General features: G+C 42.9%; 1 protein-coding gene across 1 annotated transcript in view; it reads right to left on the reverse strand.

Annotated features, from left to right (window-relative positions):
* TMEM255A (transmembrane protein 255A) overlaps positions 1-21007 on the reverse strand; it is a 32439-nt gene extending 11432 nt beyond the window's left edge. Inside the window, exons 1-6 of the mRNA XM_025209924.1 lie at positions 20981-21007; positions 20685-20852; positions 11586-11648; positions 3614-3703; positions 1322-1384; positions 138-226 (exon numbers count right to left, since the gene is read on the reverse strand). Of these exons, the coding sequence (XP_025065709.1) occupies positions 138-226; positions 1322-1384; positions 3614-3703; positions 11586-11648; positions 20685-20852; positions 20981-21007 (500 nt within the window). The remainder of the gene's footprint in view (positions 1-137; positions 227-1321; positions 1385-3613; positions 3704-11585; positions 11649-20684; positions 20853-20980) is intronic.
* Between the last annotated feature and the right edge of the window lie 4835 nt (positions 21008-25842).

The following is a 25842-nucleotide window of genomic DNA, read 5'->3' on the forward strand; positions in this document are numbered from 1 at the left end:
ATCATTAGTCAATGCCATCCGTCCCTCTGATGACATCCCATAGAATCCCCTAACCCCGCTCCACAAACTAGGGCAAGCCAACACATCCAGCATTTGCTCTTACCCTAGGCTGGGAAAGCTATTTTTGGTTTACTCACTTCCCACAATTGTACAGGTCGCAGCAGAAGCAGGTGTTGGTTTTGATTTTTGGTGTACAGGGCCCGCGGCGTTGTGGGTGACAGACGGCCTGTGTGAATGCAGAAGGAGGGCAATACAGCAAACCAATGAAGACCCAAGCCACATCCTTGATTTCTGTTTCTCTTTGGCCTGCTCTACATGCAGCTTTGGTATAAAGGTCAGTTCAGGGCTTTTTGTTTACTGCTATAGCACAGAGAGCCCCTGGGGAGAACACACACACGCATGTTTGTTGGGATCAGAGGTTTAAAACAGTGTTGATTACTCCTCTTCCCACACAGGAACAGTGACAGCAATACAAGCAGGTTTATACTTGTGTTACTGCCTACACACAAGGAAAGGGTTGTACTGGTACAATGTGCGTGTGCAGATAGGCCCTCGCAGAGAATGCTGCTGGGCGTGGAACTGTCCATGGGCCAAGGTCAACTGGGAGAAAGATTCATGGGCTAAAACAACTCTTGGAAGCAGAGGGGCACCATCTGTCCATCTATCCTGTTATAATCTGGAGATGCCTCCTGGCCCAATGGAAGATTAGAGTTTCCCCCTGATCCACTATGAGGTACTGCTACCATGTGCCCCAGACCACTGCTGGAGGAAATCCCACCACCTGGCACAGGATGCACACAGAGGTTGTTTTTTAACATGGAGGTTTACAAGCTTTTCTGAAGCTCTGGGGTTAACATTACCTCTGCCTGGGATCTCAGCCCCTCCTCTGCACTAAGCCTGGTGCTACCATTGCTGGCAGCGAGCCTAGTGAAGCAATACCAATAGCTGTGGAATTGTCTCTGGGGTCTGTCACCTTCCCTCTACCTGTCTTCTCCATCACGCTGACATCACCTCTTATCCAGGCTCTGATCTCTCCCCTCCCCCTTCACTTTCCATTTATCCCTTTCCCAAATGTCCTTTCCCACCCCACTGTGCTGCAGCCAACCCCTTCTCCCCCTGCTGTGCTCCCCTGAGATCTCAGGGACATTGCACTCACTCCTACCTCTTCAAGTCTAGTGCTGCCTTTCTTCCCAGAGGCTGTTCCTGGAGCATAAATGACTTCAAACTTGGGAATCTGGGCCCCTGACAAGTTTGCAGGGCCCCCAGCCCCTAGACAGTGCCAGTCCCCTTAGGAGGTGGCACCGGTAAAAGGCGCTCTCACCTCAGGTGGAGTTGTACTCTTGGAGTAATACTGACATCGTCCTGCATACAGCGGCCTGAGATCCTGCAGAAGAAAATACTGGGTTTAGCATTTCAGGAAAAACCAGAGGCGCCAACCTCAGGCATTTCAACTAGCTGAGTTGGGACACGGGCCAGATTCTCAAAAGAATCCCGTGCTCCCTACCTAACACAGCCATGGGTCAGAGGGATTCCAGCTCCCACCAGGACTGTTTTACTCTTCATTGCAGTCAGCTTTGGAGACTGGCACCTGAGGTAGCCTGGCCTGGGTGTAAACAGCCATATCACAATGCCCTACCTGAGTTTGTGTCCCCCCACCAGTGCTGTACTCTTGCATCTGCACCACTGGGACCCCTGAGGGCATGCCCCACCATCCCTGAATGATAGAGAAAGCGGAGCTTCCCCGGTTCTGTCCTGGTGAAATGGGAGAACTGGCTTGGGTACATGGAGGAGTTGCAGAAAGGCACTGAAGGGCTATCAGTACTCAAGCAGTTTCGTTAAGAGTCCTCAGTGCAAACAGGGTGGGTCCCCAGGCTGGGCACAAACCTCCTGCTGGGCTGACCTGTGCCTCTATTATACTTTAGCTGAGGTTGAAAACAACAGTAATCCTAAACATGGACCAGACAGGAAGCGGGGGCTGAGACCGCACCTGGCAACAGCCCTCCAGCCAGAGAGACTTATCTTTGTTCAGCTGTCTCCATGCGAGCTGCTGGAAGCTGTGCTCTGTGCGAAACCTGGCTCTATGTTTATACTGCATGCGAGGTGGTGGCAGGTACAGAAGGAACACTATGTACTTGAAGCGACAACTTGGACATCCTTAACACTTGTAAGAAGCTGACCTTCTTGGACCCATGCAAAGCCAAAAACTTGTTGATTAATCAAGAGGCAGAAACCAGAGCTTGGCAAGCTTTCACTGTCACCTGTGTATGAACGCTGGGACGGAGCTCAGATTCCCACCACTGCACAGCATGGGAAATGGGTATGTATTTTAATCAGAGCCAATGCTCTGCCTGGCACAGAAGTGTGAAAGTCGGAAAGGGCCTGGATCTACTCATAACACCTGGACAGATGCAGAGAAATGCCATGGAGCCAAGCATTTTACTCAGTCAAACACTACAGTCAAGTCACCTCTCTTCTGTCGGCAAATGGAAGTGTTTCCATTCAGAAGCAAAGACAAGGAGGGGCTAGGGCTGGTGGAAACTTGGAATTCCCACGTTACGGGAAGTTCCGATCATGTGAAATCTGCCCTTACTCCGATTCCAAACAAAACTACCAACTTTTTTTTTTTTTTAATTTCCCATGAAACAGAATTTGTGTATTTGGAAATTTTTAAGTCTGTTTAACATTTCAAACTTTCACTCAACATTTTTATTCAAGTTTTTTCATTGTTATATTGTTCTTCTTACATTATATGCATTTTATGTCCTACTACTGCCAGGTTGTGATGAATAATAATAAATTAGCACCAACTGAAACTACCTTTTGGAGATCAACATATCTGCTGTTTGTTGCTCAGTACAGAACAAAAGAAACATAGTCCCTTCTAGGATCAATCATTCTGGTTTGTGTTATAATGAAAGAGTTTGATAAACTATGCTGAAATATCAAGCTACTTCATTGCATTACAAATGGGAAAGACTAATCTAGGGGAAGATATAGTGCTTCAGTACTAAGAAACGATCTCCCTTAAATGATTTGAAAAAATAAAATTAAATAGAGTATTTTAACTACATGATATTATGACATGGCAATAGCTACAATATATGTTATGCAAGATAACTACTCATATGTGATAAAATAAAGGAAAAAGTTATAGAAAACCCATCCAAGAAAATAACATGTGAAATAACATTTGAAAATAAACACAAAATTCTCCAGGTTCCAAAATGAAAACCTTTTATTATATTTCTCATGGGAATGTTGTCAAACTTGACACATTTTCCTAAAAAAAAAAAAAAAAGTTAAAAAGCTATTTTTAGTCAAAAAAGATTTCAACAAAAAAGATCTGAACAGCTCTCAAGATCATATCTGTGTGAGGGTGACTAGTTGGCTCCCCACAGAGAATGTGAAACATACATCTGGATAGCAGCTGATGAGTGATGTTATATTTGAACCCATGGCTGTAACACAAGACTTAAGACCAATGTATTGCTAAATATCATTCAGAACCTATTCTCCTCCTGAACTACACAGATGGGCTGATCCACTGCAAAGACAGTATCTGTCCTATATTAGGAATATGCTGCCGCATGCGTGTTCTTTAGGAAATACTTACTATGTGTCTAGCAGCAAAGACACCATCCACGATGGCACAGCAGAATGCAGCAAGGACTCCAAAGCTGATGAAGACAATTGACGCCACCAGCTAAGGCAAAAAAACAAAGCAAGGTGTCATCTGCTTCTATAAAACAGACTTCACACACTTACGCAACAGGATGGACCAGTTTTATAAGTCGTTAGCAATGACCACCTAAACCTTTAATGATGCAAATCCGGCCCTAGGCAGCCTGAAGATGACTCTCATTGAAATTAATGGGATGCATATCAAAGGGGAGAATTTGTCATGGTGTGAAGGTTAAACACACACTACACAACCCAAGTAAAAAAGGGACATCAAAGCACAACACAAGGTCCTCTGATGGAGACTTGAATTAAGAATTTCTTACTGTAACTTTAGGTTAACAAGACTAACAAGTGCAGAACCGACTGTTGTAGCACAAAGAGGTTATGTCTGAACTTTCTGTCATATTATACCCTCATCCCTGTGAACCCAAGTATTTTGTGTCAAATATATTTGCTGCTGATTGAACACACCTGTCTAATTTTTCTGTCATCTGAAGACCTGAAAATTGTCTCTTTTCCTTCCTTCCCCCTTTTGAAGTTGTCCTGGCCGCCTTGTTTTCCACAGGAGATCAGAGCTCCCCTAGTCACTTTTTTTCCCTGGAAGACTCTATTGGTAACTAGAGTATTAGCACAACGTTGACAGCATCAACACCAGTGAAAGCTGAACCAATGAGAAGGGAACTTTAACCAGGCTGCTGAAAGCTCTGCATTTTCATAGTTGTTCGTTCTTCTTATTGGCTTTGTGGTTTCTCAGCTAGCAGAGTTCACACTGTCAGAACCCAGTAGTTGTATGCCTATGGCACAGTGGAAAATTCCTTTGGTTTGATACATGTGCCTTAGTGGAAAATTCCTTTGGTTTGATGCATGTGCCATAGTGGAAAATTCCGCTATGTCAGAGCCCAGTAACTAAATGCTACATCTCAGTGGAAAAGTACAGCTGAGAAAAAGTTCCCGCCAACTTTATGCAAACACGCACACCACCATTGGCCGGTTCCAAATTATTCATATTTGGCGACTAGCGATTGGCTTGTTAGTCATATAAAAGTTAAAGCAGTTTCCGCCCACGTTGGAGAACTCCGCACATTTCTCGGAGTAAACCTGGCGGACTGATCACCCACCAGTGACTCCCCGTCACCGACCTACCTGACGTACCCCGCGCCCTGCATGCTCGTTAAGCCGTTCATGGACGTCTCATTTCGTTCTCAGAAAGCTTTCATCTCGTTCCGTTTGCAACTGTAACCTAAGTCAGTTTTCCGTCCTGCACTGTAATCACCACCAGTGTAAGTAAAGCAATCTTAGTTTAACCAATATGCTTCGGTGCCTAATTCCGCTCCATCGGTCAAAAGTACCCACCTGCCGTTTCGGGCTACTGGCCATAGCCTCGGCCTGCCACTCGACCCCCACACACACATGTTGGTTTCTAACACTGAGGACTAGAAACTTACCTACTTGTAAACTCAAGACTGAGGCTCTCATGCAATCAGGTGACTGTAGGTGCTGCTGCCCATCGCAAGATTGCTGATTAAATCTTCAGCGTTGGCAACACTAACTCTTTGTTAACACCTCTGCCACTGACTCATTTTGTGATTGTAAACTGCTTGGCTTTTCAGTGGGCATAATATTTTATCTGTGCAAAATGCTTTCAGTGGCTCAGATGAACGGTATTGTGTAAGACCGTGTCTATGCTAGGATTTAAAACTATTGTCAAAATGGGTTAGCTAACATTTCAAGCCTACTGCAGGCTTGGCAGCAGCAATGGTAAGGCTTGTTTGCAGTCTTTAATGCAACCAGATTAGAGTATGTTGAAGGCTGTCTGCATGTTTGGTTTACCCCAGATTTTTCAAATGCATTAGCTGAATATGTTCTACCACTATATGTCAGCAAGGCATGAGTAAAAATATTAATCTAAGCTTATATCACTTTGAAAATCAGATCAGCCACTCACATCTGCAACAGGAAAACCAAGTTTTGTATATCAGGAAACTTCTTAGTCCTCCACCTCCCAGATCCATGCCATATTGTGAGAATCTCAGCTTTCAGCGTTTTAAAAACAAGTTTCTAGCCCTCACCATTGCAAAGAAAAGCCTGAAAACACTAACACCAAAAGCACCTAACGGTTAAAATACATCCCCTTACACAACTTCCTGCACTTTGAAAAGTGGGAAGTGTAGATGCAGAACCGAAAAAGGAACCCGGAGGGGTGAAGGAAAAGCAGCTAAATAGATTTGTTCCTGCAGAAGACTTGGCTCTGATCTGGGCTATCATTTGGGTCACTTTTTATTTTAGCCAAGCTAGATCACCAGCCCACTGAATGGCCTACGGCAGTGCTCCTCACAGCTCAGTGAAGCCCTGTGGCTTGTTGCACAGGTTATTTTTTGCTGCCTGTCCAGCTACCAGTGTGAAGAGGCAGCTGGAAAACATGCAGGTCTGAGGCCTCTTTTCAGCAAACAGATGCACTGAAGAAGTTCATGGAAAACATATTTGTTAAATCCCACCTGGGCACTAAACAGGTCCAAGGACCCAGACATGCCACCTATAAAAATAATTTTCTTCAAAGCAGCAAGTCTTTATTGATACTCAACACGAATAAGGACCAGCATGGACACACTAAACATGCTACAAGTGTTTTATGTGACGGAAAATGACTGAGACGGATGGACAGAGTTCCACGTTCTCAAGGCAAAGATGTAATCCCTACCAGCGCAAGGAGGCATGAGATGACACACAGGTGGTGTTACTTGTGTGCGTCAGGATAGGGCTCAGGGGGATATGTTGACAGAGGATGAATCTAAACTTCTCAAGGCTCTAAGAAGTGTCGATGCCAACTTCAAGTCACTCAGGCATTTATAGGCAGCCCTGAAAAGAACGCAGGACAGGCGTAATCTGATCGTGGTGACTCACCAGCGACTGATCGCGCGCTACTGCTGCTGCTGTACTGCAAGCAGAGACCAAAGTCCCATGGGAAACCCGGTTGGGACAGAACGGTCACAAGGGACTGTGTCGCGGTTATGAGGCAGCCATGACATAAGGGAAAGCAGTGGCTTCGTACCACATCTGCCTGCCCTCTGCAGAGTTGGCACCAAAACACTTGTTATCTGCTACTACAAACCACCTACAGCTGCAACACAACCCGCAGGATGGAGAAGACATGTGTCTCTTCCATGTATCACTTCCTCCCTCCCGCCTGCGCTGAATACACGGCAGGGAATTCAACCCTCCAGATGCGAGGGCTGGACAGCAGAGCCTCCAGCCAAGATTAGTGAGGGCAGGTGTTTCTCTGACCCAGGGGTGGGTAATTATTTGGGCTGGAGGGCCACTTAAGGAGTTTTGGTGAGCTGGGGGGGGAGCGGGGGGGACTATCCAGCCTGCCGGCCACGGCCAGGAGCCTGAGGGAGGGAGGGCTGCTCCCCACACTGCTCCACTCTGTCACAGCAAGGGCTGGGCCAGACTGCGCAGCACGGACTCCTCTGCCCCCCTGCATCCATCCTCCCTCTGCCTGGCTTCCTGTTGGTGCTTCAGGGTCCTGGCACTACAGCTGCTGGCAGCCGAGCCCACATGGGACAGGCCATGATGCAGTGCACCAAGCAGTGATCCCATCTGCCTGCCTGCTCCAATGAACCACTGCCACTGCCATACCAGGAAAGTCGAGGGCAGCTGCCCCAAGCTGAGCCCCCGCCTCCCCCCGCACAGCTGGTATAGAGTAGTGGTGCCATGACAGCAGCGGCTCATTGCGGCAGGCAAGTGGGATGGCTACTTGGTATGTTGCATTGTGCCCCAACCCAGTGGGTCCAGCCGCCAGCAGCCACAGCGCCAGGACTGTGCAACACCAACAGGAAGCTGGCAGGGGGTGGAAGAGTCTATACACTGTGCAGCCTGGCCCAGCCCCAGCTGCAACAGAATGAAGCAGCATGGGGCACAGCCATCTCTCCTCAGGTTTTTAGCAGTGGCCAGCAGACCGCATAGGATCAATTGGCAGGCCAGATATGGCTCACAGGCCATATTTTGTTCACCACTGCTTGGACCTCTCCATGAAGCTTTGCCAACTCGCTTTAGCTCTGGCTCACAGCACATGCTGCTATTTTGTTTCCTGGACCCCTCCTGCAGAGGCAGCCAACTGTGCCAAACTACATCCTGGGCTGAGGGTGCCTGGGGACTCGCATTGACTGGTACCCTAGAGCATGGCTTCTCTATAGGATTTTAGAGCTGGGTGGGGGGCAGAATATCAAGGGAAGCCAACTGTTTCAGTGCTCTCCCAGGGGTATGACTGTGCTGGTGCAGCATCTGAGTTGGCTTCAGACAGCCTGCTTGGCTACCTATTATAGAGTACTTGCAGCAGTACAAACCTCAGCTGTGGACAGCCTCCTGTGTGTTACCCAGAATGGGGTTTTTGGCCATGTGAGTGTTTAATGTGACCTGCATGGTAAATGGCAGGTAAAAATGGAACAGCTGACTCTGATCCAAACCCAAGAGGAGAACTGCAAAGTGCTACTCCAAGGCAAATAAAGCCATGAGGCCAAGGGGGGCTGAGACCAGAAAGAAGATGGAGCCCTGTTACTGTGATGTAGAACCGGCAGTTCTGGTGAAGCCAAGCTCTGCTGGTTTACCGGGACAGCGACAGCCATTTCCTGTGTATTTCTGGGTAGGGAAATTTAGTGTCCATTTGAGATGATCTCCTAGAGGTTAGGATTAACTCTTCAGGCAGTGGGAAAGAACAAGTACTGAGATTCACAGATCCACCTGCAAAGCAGAGGCTTCCACACGGTGGTTCCAGAGCCACCTCCTGGTGGTCTGCGAAAGTCTGGCTGATCCCACCGTGCTAACCATCTTGATTCCATCTGCTACATCAGTGGTTCTCAATTTTTTTTTGTACCAGGACTCATTTGTAAACATCAAGTGCCAGTCCTGACCCAGTGTACCTCATTCCTGACCTGGTGCCCCCTGCCTTGAGGTCCCAGCCCCCCCCAGTGCGGGGCAGGGGGGCAAGGGGGTGCGTGTAGGGTATGGGGGCCCCAAGCAGCCCCGCAGAGGCTGGAACTCTGCCAGGCTGCAAGAGAAAAGCCACCATTTCTCACGTTTTCTCCTTTAAAGAAGAATCCATTTTTAAAGTACGTTGATTCATTTTTAAAGTGTATTCATGACCCTTTCATATATTCTTGCGACCCACTTTTGGATCACGACTCACAGGTTGAGAAACACTGTGCTACGTGACTTTTAAGGTAGACTCAACTGTCCTTTAATACCTGCCCCAATGTTAGATTTAAATATAAGCGATTATAATCACCCTGGGGTGAGACTAGAGAGGAGGTTTGAGAATGTTTCACAATAAAAATGTTTCCTCCTCTGCTTCAGAGGATAAAAGCATTTTAGAAAAGCTTAGAGCAAAGGTACTGCACAGCAAAGATACAAGGGTCTGTGTCACAGTACCCAATAATTTCTCTCCTCTCCACCTAGGTGATAGGTTGATAGATTTTGTTACCTGATGTTTTCCGTGTTTCCTATGTTTATGGTTCAGACCCCTGTGTTACTGAATACGAATAAACCTCCCATTTTATGCCGCCCATTTGGAGAGGTGCTTAACAATACGTAAGGCACAAATTGCATTACTGACCCCTCTCCCAAATACTGTTCATTACAGTTGCTTACAAAGCAAAAGTCCATTTCAGAGCCCCCTGCCTTTCATTACTGGCATTACTCAGGGATTGCTGCTTCAAAAATATCTGATGGACATTTTGTATTTTTTTCCTGAACATATTATTATTTCCAGAAGGGGTTCTGTTTCAATCACTCTTGGACTGTGTAAAATTCCACTTCCACCCTCCTTACAGTTATGCCACTTTGTTCAGCTTTTAAACTAAATATTTTATCTGTTTTTATATTGATTACTTAAAATACAGTATCATCAACAGCAAACTGGCCAATGCCCTAAGTCCGCCAGAAGAGAAACATATTAAAAGAAATGATTTTGGTACAGAAAAGTCATTGGGCTTGATCAACTACCTTAGTCTCATCCTTCTAAGTTCTCAAGTTTAGGTATTTGAATAGTTCTAATTAACTGAAAGCACAGGAACTTTTTCCCCCTTGGTTTCTGGGTTTTGTTTTGGTTGGGTTTTTTTTTTTTGGGGGGGGGGGGAGGGAAGAGGGGGTGTTTTTACATTAAGATGGAAACCTGGTTTTGACAGAAACTTTCAGGTGGTCACAAATGATGTGCATCTTTATTTCTGAAACCTTAACTGAAGGGCTTGGAAGAGGAAAGCAATGCTCATTCCTTAGCAAAGACTGCTTTCTCCAAAATGTGTTTTAGTCATTGAACATAAATGGGTGTCAAAAGGGAACTGAGAAAGATTTAAGGAAGGTGCTGATAAAAAGCACCTCCTTGCCCAACTTTGCCCTCTCTTTGCTCTTGTGATGTCACTCCACAGGTTCTCCAACCCTGCAGTCTTCCAGGAGAGACAGAACCTGAATTCACAAGAGGGAACAAGAAGCACCTCACCAAAAGGCAGGCTGTTAAAACAAAACCTTCAAGACTTTTCTACATGACTAAGACAAAAATAAAAGGAAGGGCATATGCCAATCTTTTCTCCCTTTGGCAGGTGACCCCTAACGTGTAAAGTGCTTTGAGATGCTGATGTGCAGGGGGCCAGAGAAGTACAAGGTGCAACCCATCTCCCTCACACGCAAGTGTCTGACACTCCCCAGCACCCCGCTTTCCTCAACACCAAGGGCAAGGAGGACAGTGGTAAGTTCCCATAAGTTCCAAATAAATACTGCAGTCATGTTGCTAACAAGTGGAAAGAATGGGTCTGACAGCAGCCAACATTTGAGCATTTTAAGTAGCAAATGCAGATGATTCATAACCAATTTCTCTTGAAGGTTCCTTCTGCATCATTAAAACAGAACACAGGCCATACTTGGTTGCATCTTCCAATATTATTTGTATTGCCATAGCACCTACAAGCCCTACCCCAGGACCCACACTGTGCTAGGCACTGTACAAACATAGAAAAAACCCACTAAGAGCTTAACTTTTCCATAGCCCCTAGACAGGAATTTTAGTTTGGTAGGCCAACTCTTCAAGTATGAGACACGTCTCACCAGTCACCTATGAGTAACCAAGGAACAACTTATAGACCCACACCAGCGTAACATGCCAGAGTCTGAAAAATCAAGGGTAAATCTATACTGGTGCAAGTTATAGCAGGGTTCATGTGTCCTGCTTCTATTCCAGGGTAGCCATTTGCTCACAGCTTCATCACCATAATAGCAGTCTATGGTGTTGGCTACCCAGGGACAGCTGGTCACTTATCAGCTTTGGCCACTGGTGTATCTTACAGCAGTGTACAAAAATGACATATATAACATCAGAGTCAACCCATCTTGTGTTCAGGCCTTCCGACTAAGAAACTTATCAGCCTGCTAGCAAAGCAGATTTGCCAAAGCAAGGCCTGCATATCCCCAGCTTAGGCCAGGACTCTGGTTGCAGCACTTTGCTACTATAGTTAGACTGGTTGACTGTACCAGCAAACTGTCCTAGGGCAGATGTAGTTTCTACCCATGAAACTGTGCATTCACTGGGATAGCTTTTTTCAGCAGCCAGCCACAAAGAAAAAAAAGCGTCATCAGCAAAAGCACAACTTTTCCAGGGGAACTGTGTCTACAAAGCCTACTGGTTTGTCAGTTCTCATACCTCCATGCGACAGCTCTGCCAGTGAACATTTGCTGTGAAGACCAGGCCTTAAATGATCTTTTCTGATTATTAGATGCTGCATTTACTAATACGTTCACTTGCTCACTCCCTCACACACACACTCTTCTGGGTTTGAGGCCAGATCCTCAGCTGGTATAAATGAGAGCAGCTCTACTGAAAACGCGTAATAGAGTACTGACCACACAACTACTGAACTTACCATTTGCCGTTTGTTTTCTATGAGGTTTGATCCAATTATTCCAAGAAATGACCCAAAGCCAAGCTGAAAAACAACACCTCATTGTGAGTATTTAGAGAAAGAAGACACCCAACATATTCAGCACACACAGAGTAAATCCAAAAGCAAAAAAAAAAAAAAAGAAAAGTACTGCAAATGTTTGACTTTTTCTCCTCTCAGTGAAAATACAAGATAAACAAACCTCATGCAACTGAAGAAAATAAATACTTGAATCACATTGTTGTAATGCTTCTATTCCTTACTGGCTGAAATTGCTAAGTACACAATTTACATATCAGAAAGAATGAATGGATTAAAATTTTTTTTTCCCCCTATCAGTAATATTTGGAAATGGGCAATGGATGAGGATTTGTATTATGGATCTTTGTGGAATTAGGTTGGCATATGAAGGCTGTGTCCTACAAGTAAGTATACATATAAGTAACTTTAAGTACGAAGAATAGACCTCATGCAAGGACAAATGCTTGCAATATCTGGTTCTACACCTGGTTACCCCAAGGATTTTTCAAAAATAACCAAAGCTTTCTGTTAAGCATTGAGATTGTTCAGCTGTTAGAAATACAGGTTTGTATTCATGCCTTTGAAACCTGGCTTAGCATTTCATCTACCTTCTTCCAATGCTATCTCATTTAAAGGGATGTCAAAAGATACTTTTAGGGGTAATGAACAATGATCAAAAACTATCAGACAATATATCTCACTTTATTCAGGGGTTACCTTCACTTTGTTGACTAGATTTCATAGATTTTTAGGGTCAGAAGGGACCTCAGTATATCATCGAGTCCGACCCCCTGCCCTGGGCAGGAAAAAGCACTGGGGTCAGATGACACCAGCCAGGTGTTTTTCCAGTCTCCTCTTAAAGACCTGCAAAGTAGGGGAGAACACCACTTCACTTGGAAGCCTAGTCCAGATTCTGGTAACCCTTACTGTAAATAAATTCTTCCTAATGTCTAGTCTAAATCTGCTCTCCATCAGCTTGTGGCCATTGTTTCTAGTTACTCCAAGGGGCACCCTGGCAAACAGAGTATCTCCTATTTCTTGCTGCTCCACACCCTCCCGCCAACAAATTTGTAGACGGCCACTAGATCACCTCTCAGCCTTCTCTTACAGATGCTGAAGAGATCCAGGTCCCTCAATCCCTCCTCGTAGGACCTTACCTGCAGGTCCCTAACCATCTGAGTGGTCTAGCAGATTTGCTGATGGAGATGCAGCTTGTACCAACAAAAGAACTCCTTTGCCAGAGTAGCTTAGTTCAGTTCTCTGAATGGGATACACTGCATCAGCAAAAGGACTTTTTTTGCTGGTATAATGTCATCTACTCTATGACTATTGCTGACACAGCTAAATTGGTTAAGAATATTTTTATTTCTACACTCCCAAACAACATTGCTATGGTGGTAAAGTTTCTAGCACAGATTAGGCCTCAGTTAACATAAATTCTCAATGCAGCATAATCTGGTGTGCGTGCCAGGTTGCTTTATAAAGTCTGCTTATTAACCCTAAAATCCTCCCGATCGATATTGATCATGCTGTTAAGCCTGAAAAGCCATTTGATAAGCTGCTGTTGGCTCTGAGGCTTCTGGCTAAGATGCTGGTAGATGTTATCCTTTGAAATGATATAAAATGCATCGGAGAGTCTCTGAATGGTGACTAAGCTAATGAGTTAAAATGATTTAAAGAACAATTAAGGTAGTTTGGATCTAGCATTTAGGTTCTGAGAAAAGAAAAAACTGAAGTTTTATGAAACCAGATATAACTCACTGAAGGTTAAGTTCACAGAAACAATCTCAGTGAAAACAGGTGCTTAGACTTAGATTTTTCCTACTGCATCTGCAGCTCAAACAACAGTATTTTTGGGACAGTGCAAGAGAACCAAGAAGTAGAATAGATTACCTTCATTGATTACGATTTTGGGCAAACAACAAAACTGACAAAAATTTGGAGAGATGTACAATTCCTTCAGTTTAGGAACTCAAGGCATTATTAACAACCCAGATACTGGTATTACTTTTAACCTTATTGTGTTTAAATGGGACAGGTTTTTTGGCAGGTATCTAGAGTAAATATTTAAAAAATGTGCTTTTACCAAATGGATGAGATGCACACTTAAACAGAAGTGTGTACTGTAATGAAACAACAGCCACAAACCAAAAAGTGAAATGTGAAAATAATTTCAACTGAAAAATACTGAATGAAACCTAGGCAGATGCAGCATTAAGTGTCCAAAGGACATCTCCCCCTAGCACAGCTAAGAGACACGGGTGGAAAGAAGGATAACTTTACTGGCATCATTAGACACCATCCCTAAAAGGGAAAGACTTTTTTCTTAATGGAACTAAGAGGCCTTGTTGTTTTATTTCATATAAGTCACTGGTGGGTGAACTCAGTGTGAGAAAGAGCAAGAGAAGGGAAACTAGGTGAGCAATGTAATAGCTCGTCAACACTGCAGAGAGATGAAAAGGAGGAGTGTAAATTTACAGGTGCAACAGCTCAACTCCAATAAAGCCCCATATAAGAACTGATTTTCTAACAAGAGTGATTATATAGAGAGTGAGTCCACAGCAGTTGGGCCTCACATTCACAAAGCAAATGCATTTAGGCAGCCACTGAGATCTATTTTAACATCAAAAGAGCACACGCATTCCATGAATGGTTTGTTACTGCTTACAGCTGAGTGCAAGGCAAAGACTTCTTTCTCAGTAAGCCTCTCTCTGCTCGCAGACTCCACGAGAACCATGGTGTAGCTCAACCACAAAACCTCATGATATTTGGTGGAGAGCTTATATTTGTGATGGTACAAGACCTCCCACTTCCATTAAACAAAATGAAAGTTTCTAGAAATTCCAATTGTGGAGAACAACTGAAAGCTTAAGCCTTGAAGGCTCTAGGACCTGAAGATTGCCAAAAGTTTTGAAGAAAAAAAAGACAGCCATAAAACAAAAGTTTACCAATATTTTCTTTTTAAAACCATGACATTAAGCCAATCTTGTAACACTGTGGGGGTGGATCTAATTTTTAATTCTTGGCAATGGCAATTCTAATTATGATCACCAAAAATACCCTTATAGATCCTTCTTTAAATATCCTTTGCTTAGTTCACTGCCCACAAGTTACTGTGGGTTCAAGGTGCAAAAAGAAAAGCACTCAGCAAAAACCGTTATTTGTAGTCCTCAAAGTCCTAAAACAGCATAAGAATCTGCCACTCAGGGCTATGGCAAAAACAGGTAGGACCCCAAGAGATAAAGGGTATTCCAGGGAGGGGCAGGCACATGGCTAGTTTCTTTAAGCCATCAAATTAGACCAAGGCATTCTGGTGATGAATTATATATTTTTCTAAAAGCTAACAGCAGGAAAACATTAAGGTGTCCAGGCTAAACTTCTGGAGTCATACTCCCATTTTGGCACTTGCCTTCTGGGGGTAATGGAAGTGCAGCCACTTCCATCTTAGGGGTATATTTTCCAAAAGGAAGTATGCAAGTCTGCTTGCTTCACTGTATAGGGAGCTTCCCATGGAGAACATACAGCTATTCCAGCTCAGTCTGGAAGTTAGGGTCCTGGCTTGTGACATGGGAGACCAGACTTCAACTCCCTGCTTTGCCACATATTTCCTGTGCAACCTTGGGCTTCAAATTCCCCATGGGTTAAAAAGGGGATGATACTGCCTTTCTGTCTGACGGAGCTATTAGTGCGATCCACAGAGATACTCCAGCAATGGGACCCATAAGTACCCAAGATACCTAGATGAAAAAGTGTTGAACAAATGCATTTTACTCACCCACCATTTTTTCACTTCCCTTAGAACAAGTAAACCCTGTATTAAAACAAATGCACATTCCAGGTTTGTGTCACACATCTCTTTACACATATCACGATAGAAGTTGCCAGGGTTGGTCTGGGGATAAAGAAACGCCAGACTGACTTCCAGAAGTCTGCGGGCTCCCATTGCAAGTGGGACAGATTATATGGCTACCAGGTTTGGGTGCATCTCTTTAAACCAGATTCTAGCTGGAGCAGGTTAGATAATGCTGTGACTATGCCCTGAACCTGTTCCCAATAGCTCAATGGCCTGGTCCTGTTCCCAATTAAATCAATTTCTCATTCCTTTCAGTGGAACAGAAACAAGTCCATAATCAGTTCATAGAATCATAGAAAGTTATGGTTACAAGGGGCCTCAGGAGGTCACCTAGTCCAACCCCCAGCTCAAAGCAGGACCACCCCAACTAGTTCATCCCAGCCAAAGTTTTGTCTAGCCAGGTTTTAAAAACCTCCAAGGATGGAGCTTCCACAACCTCTCTGGGTAACCTGTTCCAGTGTTTTACTACCCTCTTAATGAGAAAATTCTTCCTAATATCAACCTAAACTTCCCTTTCTCTAACAAGGACCGTTGCTCCTTGTTCTGTCATCTGTCACCACTAAGAACAGTTTAGCTCCATCCAGATAACAAAATACTCTTGCCTGGGTAAGTAAAGGACATTCTATTCTACAAATCTCCCTCAAGTGAATCACAGCTGAGGAATCCTGAGCTTTTCAGTCTTCATAACATGAGAATTTCCCATGGCTCCAGGAGCACTGAGCTGCTTTCTTCCCTAGAAATGCTATGAGAACAAACTCCTTCCACCCCTGTGGTCAGTCAGCATCACACCTTTGCCGAGACTGACCTCTTTGGCTTGGGGATCATCTTTTTAGAGAGATATGTACTGTGCCTGGGATGAAAGCACACTGATCCTGACTAGGCATCCTGGGAGCTACTGTAACATACCTAGTAAATAATCACAATTGTTCCATTCATTTCACTCTTGTTCCCAGTTCCTGACTGTCTGGACATGTTTAAAAAGCTGGATTGGCTTTACTCCAAACACAGTGACATTTATGATACTCAGCATTAGGCAGCTCCTCACACAGAGCTGCCTAGTTCCAAGTGTGGCACAGAATGACCATCTTAAAAACGCAAACCTGTAAAGGGGGAAAATGGTGTCTTTTGTCCTCAGAACCTCTCTAATCCAACCAGGAAAAACTGTTGGGGTTTCCTTACTGCCATGCGCTCAGACATCTTCATCAAGAGGCTCAAGGCTGATGATTCATGTGTCCAGAACTACATTAGCTTGGCATCATTGGTGGCCAGAATCTCCCTGATGTACAGACAAGATAGGTGGAGATATTAGGGTCATTCTCTCTTGAGTGCTCCATCTCAGAAAGCAGAAATGGTTTAACATGTCTGAACAGCTGCTGAGGGCTGCAAATTCATGCTTGAGAAATATAGATGATTTCAGAGTCCTAGCACAGATGAAGTCACACTAAGGTCAGTACATAAAAGAACTTCAAAGTCCCAGTCTGCCTTGAGATTGGCGGTGGGGTTGGGAGAAGAATGAGATATTTTAGAGTCAGTCTGCTTCTTTCCTTAAGCATTCACCAATGAGGCCCACCCAAGCCTTCTGAATTCAAGCTTGGGTGGAAAAACCCCCTACAATAAGTCTGGTTTATTTCAATAAATCCAAGAAGAAGGACCCCAACGGCACAGAGCTGTTCAGCCTTCAGGCCTTCCAGATTCTTAACCCACTTGCAGACTCCACGAGAACCGTGGTGGTGTAGCTCAACCACAAAACCTCATGATATTTGGTGGAGAACTTATATTTGTGATGATACAAGACCTCCCACTCTCCATTGAGGGAGATTTGTAGAATAGAATGTCCTTTACTTATCCAAGAGATATGTAATGCAAGAGATGTGTCCAACCCTGCAAAACTTTCTTGACTTGAGTTTTATGAAGCCACTTACATATGGAAGGACAACCCTGAACACGGGTTTGCAAGATCTGTCCAGGAACCAAGGCACTTGCCCAACCTCCTCTTTCTGTGGTTAAACATATGCTTTTTAGGCACACATCTAAATCCCACTGCAGTCAATGAAACTCAAGCACATGCTTAAATGCTTTGCTGGAAAAGCCTTTATAATAGTGGTGTGATTTATATTTAATTATGCAAGTAACTCCTCCTTCTAACCCAACACTTGTAACAAGTGAATCTCAAAGTGCTTTATCAGGATCACCATTTTATAGATGGGGTAACTGAAGCTTGGGTCATTCAACAGGTCAGCAGCAGAGCCAGGAATCCAACTCCAGGCTCCTGAGTCCAGGCCTACTGCTCTGTCCTTTAAAACACACTCTCCCAAGAATACGCAACTATACACAATGCTACGGGTAGTCCCAGCCAGTACTGAATATAGACCTTGGCAGCACAAAGATTAGGCACCTTGTGCTGCAGTAAGACTCTATGTTATATCACTGACATTTCCAGCCAGACCCTCAGCATGTTCTGGTCAAGGGAGCCCAGCCCAGGACACCTGCTGAAAAGCTGGCCTCAGAGCCTTTGATTTCCAGTTTAAACAGTAAAAATCAGAAAAGACACACTGCATACTCTTCCCTTGAAACCCCTATTAGAAGAGGAAAGTCCAGGCAGAGAAGCATTCAAGTCAGGCAGCCATTAATTATCACAGTTCCTCACTGAACATCTTTGCTAAGTTGTGTTCACATAAACCGGGCAAAACAAAATAAAGAAAGTAACAAAACACAGACTAAGCAAGTCAGCTTCTATAATACTACTGATCTTGCAGAACATGTAAAATCTGCTCTTACAAGAGCTGCACACAATTTAGGACTCCACAAGAATTAGATAAACTGGGGAGAGATGGCACAAAAACAAGCAGCCGCCTTTTAAACAAGGGCAGAGTATCCAGGACAGCTAGTGCTTCATCCCAGCACTATGATGGATTTGCCGCATGACCTGAGGCAAATTACTAAGTCTCTTTATGCTTCAGTTCCCAACAAGCGGATTCACCAGGCACCTGACTAGACCTCTTGCACATACACCATGATCCAGAGGATCAATGGTTGACTGCTCCTACCAATCTCAGTCCACAAACCACTCAGCAATCATTGGCTGAAAAGTGCTAAGTATTAATAATATGTTTTCACAGAAGTTTGATTGACATAAATAGAACAATGGCTCAAACATGACCTCAGGTACACCAATACCCCCATTTGCTTTGATTGGGATGAAGCCATTGGGCTTCTATTTCATAAACAGAAATTACTATACAGTCCTGCAGGTTTCAAGTGGGAATAGTATCCTTTCTGTATAATTTTAAGACATTATATAGAAATCTAAAAATAATGATATCCCTGCTTTCAAATTCTATAGGTTTGTTCAAAAAACCTACAGAAAAGCTGCGGCTCTATAAAGTTCTGTAGGACTGTTGAACAACAGGGAATTTATCTGACATCCAGAGCCAAAACCTTGACTGTTTTAACAAACAACCCCTGATAGTTAATGTAAAAGTTTAGCTTCCCCCCTCCTGCAGCAATGACTGATCTGTACAAGTCTATACATTGTACTGCAAATCAAATTCATGTGCAAGACTTTTAGGGTGGCAAGAATCTAGCAATGCCATTTCTCTGGAGCAATAGAAAGAATCTTCTTGGGGAAGTCTTGCAGAGCGTGCTTTTGTTTCAGTGCACATCTGACAAGCAAAGAGAAACCCCTCCAAATTACGAAACACTGGCTATTTTAAGTGCGTGCTGGCGAGCCTAGCAGAGGATTGCAATGTTCTCATGTGCAGAAAGGTATTTTAAGTCACCACACATTCCCACTCAGCAACAGGGAGAGTTTGGTTGCGGGTCTATAGACCTAAACAGTCAGGTTGTCCGAGTCTCAGGACCAGTTCACAAATTCTTATAAACACTTTATCTTGGGCCTTAAACAAACAAACAAAAAGATCTAAGTGGTTTTTTTTATTTTTCTGCCTCGTAGAATTAATATTTAGGAACATGTCCTAAAACTTGGAAACTATGGGGCATTTCCACTGAGTTACTCTGCAGCATTCATCCTATAGTGCAGGTACAAATCCCTACAGCACAGGTAAAATCTCAGACAAACACTACGAGCCTGTGGGCAGCTCTACACCAACCCACTTTTTAATGTGTAGAGGGAAGCCCACTCTGTTTCTCCAAAGAGAAGTCCAACATTTGTGCAAGCCTCTGAATTTTTGACCACAGAATAAGATGACTCATATTGAGATTTCTCTGCTACCAGATTTCCTGAAAGGCCATGGAAGAATCAGTCTTAAGGGTGAAAGGGCAGTTCCATCTCACCTGTCTATTTGGTCTTTGGCCACTCAGAGATCTGAGTTTTTGCCACTGGAGACAGGGAAGGGTTTCTTATTAGTGATGAAGACACTTGTCTATTTTGAAACAGAAAATACAAAACTAAAACAACAGATGTCAGATGGCCAGACAGCTGTAAGACAGCAACCACTTTCATCTGTAAGCAATTTGGGCTCAACTCAGATCAGTGACTTTAAGGCTCCACAATCATATTTGGATGGCTAAATAATTATTTACATTGTACAAATTACCATCAAGCCATTAAACTCTCTTACGACAAGGTCTTACTTTTCTCAACTTCATTTAGGAACAGAGCTTGGCATGCAAACAGTGTTGACATGCATCAGTTCCTTTTCAACTTGTAAAACATCGTAATCTATCACTGCACTTTTTTCCCCTACCTTCAGCAGTTCAAAGCCATAGGGTCCTGAGCACGTGCATAGTTTTGCATGCATCTTTATGCACATGATTAGCCCCACTGAGCTTGTGTGTGTCATGTTTTGCAATTTGATTTCCCAGCTGTTTTTGGCATCGATGATCTGGCCTCGCCCTCTCGCCACATGGGATTCATCTGATTTATGTAACTAAGCAAAAATGTTTTAAACCAGACTGTATGTACATCAGCCAAAAGCCATGCTTCTCTGAGCAACACATTGTGGTTTAGAGAGCAGCATTTTTGCCTAAGCCTACATCAGAAAAGGTTTCCATTTGATTGGAGGCATTTTCACAGGTAAATGAAGTAGCATGTGCAAAATAATAATAATATATAAATAAATGGCAATGAAGTAGCTGAGCAGATGTTAGTATTTAGGATAGGGTCATCCTTTCATAGCATTCACAGCATTACAAAGGACTTTGTAGGCAATACATTTTCTAGACCTACCTAGGAGTGCTATACTTACAATAACCCCAGGGTAATAACCTCCAACAGTCACATTTTGGGTTCTTGTTGTAGCAGCTAGGCCCACCGTAAGAATTAATACTGACACAATGAGGAGAGTCACAGTTACGTAGAGAGAATTTCTTTTTCTTCTATTGAATGACCCTAAAAACACACACAATAGAATTTTCTAATTTTGTCTGGGAACAACAGCAATTTCCCAAATTCCCCCCTCCCACCACCACATGCTGCCAAAACCTTATTTTCTCTCTGACAACGTCTCAACACCACATATCTCTTCTTTCACCTGCTTCTCACCTGGGCTGAATGCAACATACAAACCATTGTTACGAGGTTGGAATTCAGCTCTGTTTATCATTATTGGATATACAGACGGATCCTCAACTAATGTAAATTTGTGTAGATCACTGAGATCACTGGATTTCAAGGCAGTGAGACGGATTTACCACAAATAAGATCTCTTTGGATTATAACAGTGAAGCTAACAAGAAATGTTATATTTGATTAGGATATATATTACATAAATTATTTAATGCATTTGTTTGCGTTAAACTGAACGTCCGCATTGTACACCATACATTTTAAGATATCCACAGTTTTCCACCTAAATGACCATTAGTAACCATTTCCTCTCATCCCATAAATAAATATTAGCCTATAACTAGGATCCATATATTTTTAAATGCTATCTGCGCAAAGAACTTGTGGATAAACAACATGTAGATAAAACTGTCTGAAAATGTTTAGCTTTTGGACTTGATTTTTTTTTCTTTTGAGAAAGAAGTTTAAAGAATGTCACTATAAAGCAGCTATTCCGTTACCCTTCAGGGAAGTTAGCTGTGATGTTTAGCTAATATTTTGAATGCATTTGTTCACTGGTTATTTTGCAATGTTTAAATTGCTTTGTAGAACAGTCCCTTTGATTCAACTGCATACGGCACATCCACCCGGCTGACTACAGGTTAGTCCAGCTGGTAGGATAATGTCTTTTTAATGCCTTTCCTGCCTGTCGTTCTGCATCAAGTGCTCTTGTGAACTGTTGGGGTGATTCTAAATCCCACTCCTGCAAAGTTTGTGGTTCTCAGACTCACTCAACCAGCAGACAAAAACACTCAAAGGGCTCTCTTGGCTGTCTGCAGCTTGTATGATAAAGTCTCAGCATAATCAGCTGCTAACTCTGGAGGGTGGAAAGGCAGGGACTAGCCAAGTAGAGGGTACCACACTCCAAGCACCCAACACAACATAGAGAAGCAGTGTGTGGGCCCAGAGCCATCTCCCCTAGTTAAAGGCATCCTGCTTTATTAGGCTGACTCGAGACCATTTCCTAAGCACACCGACTGCAATTCTGCTTTGCCTTTCTTTTTATGGTTGACATGCAGGGTTTTTTTTAACCAATGAAACTGGGTCAGTCAGAGATATGCGCTTCCCACCCCCCTGAAATAGCTATCCTGAAACAACCCCTATCAATGACACAGTTACGTTGCTATAAAGGGGCCTTACAATAATACAGCAATGGTCCCCAGCCTCTGATGGTCCACAGGCAATAATATACATACATATAACATGCTGTGCCAAATAACATGCTGTGTGCAACATCGTATTTTGCACTCGTCAACTTTGCCTTTAATTTAATTTTTTTAATTTCTTGTGCCCACAAGGAACACCAGGCAGTCTCTGGAAAATATACACCAAAGGATGGGGACAACTGCTTTACAAAACACCCACATCAATATAAAGCACCCTGATATCACTATAACTGGGTCTACCCTACAGGGCTCATACCACTCTGACCAAACCACAGTTAACCCAAAGTTAGATAATTTGTATATAGCAGAAAACAAGTAAAAATGTAAACTTTAAAGATCTATAATGCGGCTAGGTTTTCTTTTAAGGTGGGCTGTGTGGGTGTCTGTATATTGTATAAAGTAAAGCAGAAAAACAAGTACAAGAACAAGAGTAAGAGCATGTGCGTGCATGTGTTTGGAGGATGCTAGCACGTGTATTCTGTGCATACAAGGTGATGTCTTCAGGTTTTGCTTTAGAACTGTGCGGAAGCATTTTACCTACAAGTTTTTGATGAAAAATATTAGTTATAGAGATGTTTTGATCAAACATGTTATTTTGGGTAAAGCTCCTGAAAGAAAAACAAAGCTTTGAAATGTAAATATTTTGTTGAAAAAAAATTCAGAAGTTATTTTATGTTTTTCCATTTTATATCATTTTACCTTATTTCATGGATCTGCACTCATATATCAGGAGATAAGGTAAAAGTGAGATCAAGATGAAAAACAATACCATAAAATAGTATTTCACATTCAGAAGGCTGAAACAAAGGCAAGAAAAATACCTGTTTCCATTTCACATGTGTTTTTGTTCAGATTTAGAATATCAGAGTTTCCCGGAAACTGGAAATGGCAAGTTTCAATCAGTTCTAATTCGCACATATGTGTAGTGGGTGTAATGATTCTTTACTTTGCATTCTCTGAAATAGAGTTTAATAACAGCTATTTATAAACAATAAAAGCAGTGCTTGTGACTGTCTGAGTGGCTTTTTGTGTTCTTCATGTATGCTTCTGTCTTCATGTAGTTGCATCTACTGCGCTTGTGCGTGGGTCTAACATACTGTATTTTTTGTGAAAATGATGCAAAATTGCTTATGCTGATTGTGTGCAACTTTTGCACAGATGCTGCTCTATAGCTTTCCTGATTGCTGCGGGGGTTGAACCTATCACAGGTTTGTATCAAAAGGGGAAGGAAGATTATAGCATTCTGCAAGACCTGCATAGCCCAGCTGTCTTTGCTCCCAAAACAAAACTTTTCTCTGTTTTACATAAACTTGTTATATGTATCACCACGCACAGCTACAGCCTTATGCCTGAATGATTTCAAAAAAGGAACTTTTTCCTCATAGACCTTTTCTTAGGCATTTGAGATTGTTTAAGAGGGCTATCTTTAGTTCTGTTTTAATTTGTTAGTTAGCAACCAAAACAGACTGACAGCTGTTTGATTTATCTATAAATTATACAAGTTAATTTGTATATATGCTTATGCTGGCTTCTAAACTAGTATACATGGTAGTTTGCAATATGTTTACGAGTTTGGGAAGGGGTAAGGAGATAAAAGTTAATGTTATATAGATATACATAGTATGCTTTGCTAAAACACTTTTTAAAATGACCTATCCTTCAAAAAATCTTCAGAAACTTCCTGTTAACGCTACAGGATCTAATACCTAGCCCCACTATAAAAACATATTAACACGGCTTTTGAGGTTATGTGCAAGAGTTCAGGAGAGTATATCTTTATATGTATTGTACTTGTTACATTTATATCATTAGACCTTATTGTACTTTTTAATCAAATGATCGGGAGGAAAGAGGCACACAAAGAATAGATTTGTTCATCATTTTCTTGTTTTTCAGAAAATAGTTAGAAACATGGGAGAAGAATGGAGAGGCATATACTACAGTTTTTAATCTTTTTTTCTTCAAGTAGTATTTTTAATTGAATGTGCCTCTGCCAACGAGAGTATTCTATGCAGTGCCCTGAAAACCAAACTCTGAATTGATACATTATGATCTTCTAGTACAGGAAAGAAATCCTTTCATGTAAACTCTATTTAGAAGGTGGTGGTGGGGGGGGTGTTAATTTTTTTCAGTTCTTCTGGCCAAAGCTATCCGAAAATTGAGGTCTCATTCCCAATAAATATAAAAGGTTCTGAAAAATGCGTTACTTGCCTGCAAATAAAATTTGGGATAACTGTTATACTTATAATACCAGTTCTCTCTGTTATTAGAGATGTAGACAGAATATATAGAAAGAAGACATTACGGTATATCTCTGGTCCAAACCTGAATAACCAATCAGGTGAATTAGAACATTTACATAGGCTTGATAAAAAAAGTATATGATCAGATTGTGCGCTCCATTTAATTGGCAATATAGCCTTCATTTCTGTTTTAGGATGCTATAACTTTGGATCGTGTGATTAAAGAATACCTTCTGATTTGCTCTGAAGAGAAGACAGTTTTTGCCAAGCTCCTAAACTCTACTTTCTTCCATACACAAGGAACAGCCTGACCAAGTCCTACTTCAAAGTTTCCCCGGCAGCTACGCTGACTGCAAATTTAAAAAAATTCACGTGCCTAACACACAGCTACAGTGGGAAAACCCTGATGGAGGAGCAGTTAAGTCTACAAGAGAGGGTTTGGATTGGCTTGGGACTTGTCTACATTATGGAGCCTCTGCTGGCATCACTGTGTACGTCTCAGCAGAGCCCTCGAGCAGCGACGCCGCATATGCCAGCAGGGTTATACCAGCTCCCCGAATCATATACATAAATTAAGCTGACAGAAGACCTCTTCTGTCAGCATAGCTGCATCCAGATCAGGGATTTTGCCAATAATGCTACATCAGCTGGAGGGTGCAATCTTTTCGCAAGCCTACTCAAGATAGCTACGCTGGCAAACCTGGGTGAAAGAGATGAGACCTGAAGGGGTATAGCTAGACCGCCAGCGAAACTCTGTATATACTGCATCTTTACTGGGGGACTGGGTCAATACGACTATGGGAGTAGAGGCTCCTAATGCAGACAAGCCCCATGGAGCCTAACTCCTTCTCTCTTCATCTGCTTGGCTTCATAAAACGTATTGCTAGGAAAATCGTAAGAAAAACTCCTTCCCTTTACAACTTTTCTTGCCCACCTCTGAGAAGAGGACATTTTTTAACCACCTTTTTAAAGGCTTTCAAATAACCATACTGTACGAAAGCCCAAATGTACTATTTGCTTGTAATTAGCATTTGCCTGTGCTTTTGTTTAACCGTCCAAGCTTGAGAGAGGAGAATCTCCTCCGCAAAGAGGAGGAAAATACATTTCTACACAAAAAAAACATTTCTCATTCGTTCCCTTGGTTGTTAAGCGTCTTGGCACCAATTTGCTCGGCATCTCACGAGCGGCTTCCCTTAAGCATTTCACAAAGTTTGCGCGAGGTTTTGCTACCGTCTAAAAAGGAGGTGGGGGGGAAAAAAAAAGCATTTCGACGTTGACTTTTAACGATTCTCGTAAGAAAACGCAGAGCAGACCCTCTCGGTCGAAACGGCCCCTAAAAGCGTCCCAAAGCGAGATTTAAGGGGCCCACGGGCGACCGAATCTGGGGGGG

The sequence above is a fragment of the Alligator sinensis genome, unplaced genomic scaffold, assembly GCF_000455745.1.
Source record: "Alligator sinensis unplaced genomic scaffold, ASM45574v1 scaffold157_1, whole genome shotgun sequence".
Classification (NCBI taxonomy): Eukaryota; Metazoa; Chordata; order Crocodylia; family Alligatoridae; genus Alligator; species Alligator sinensis.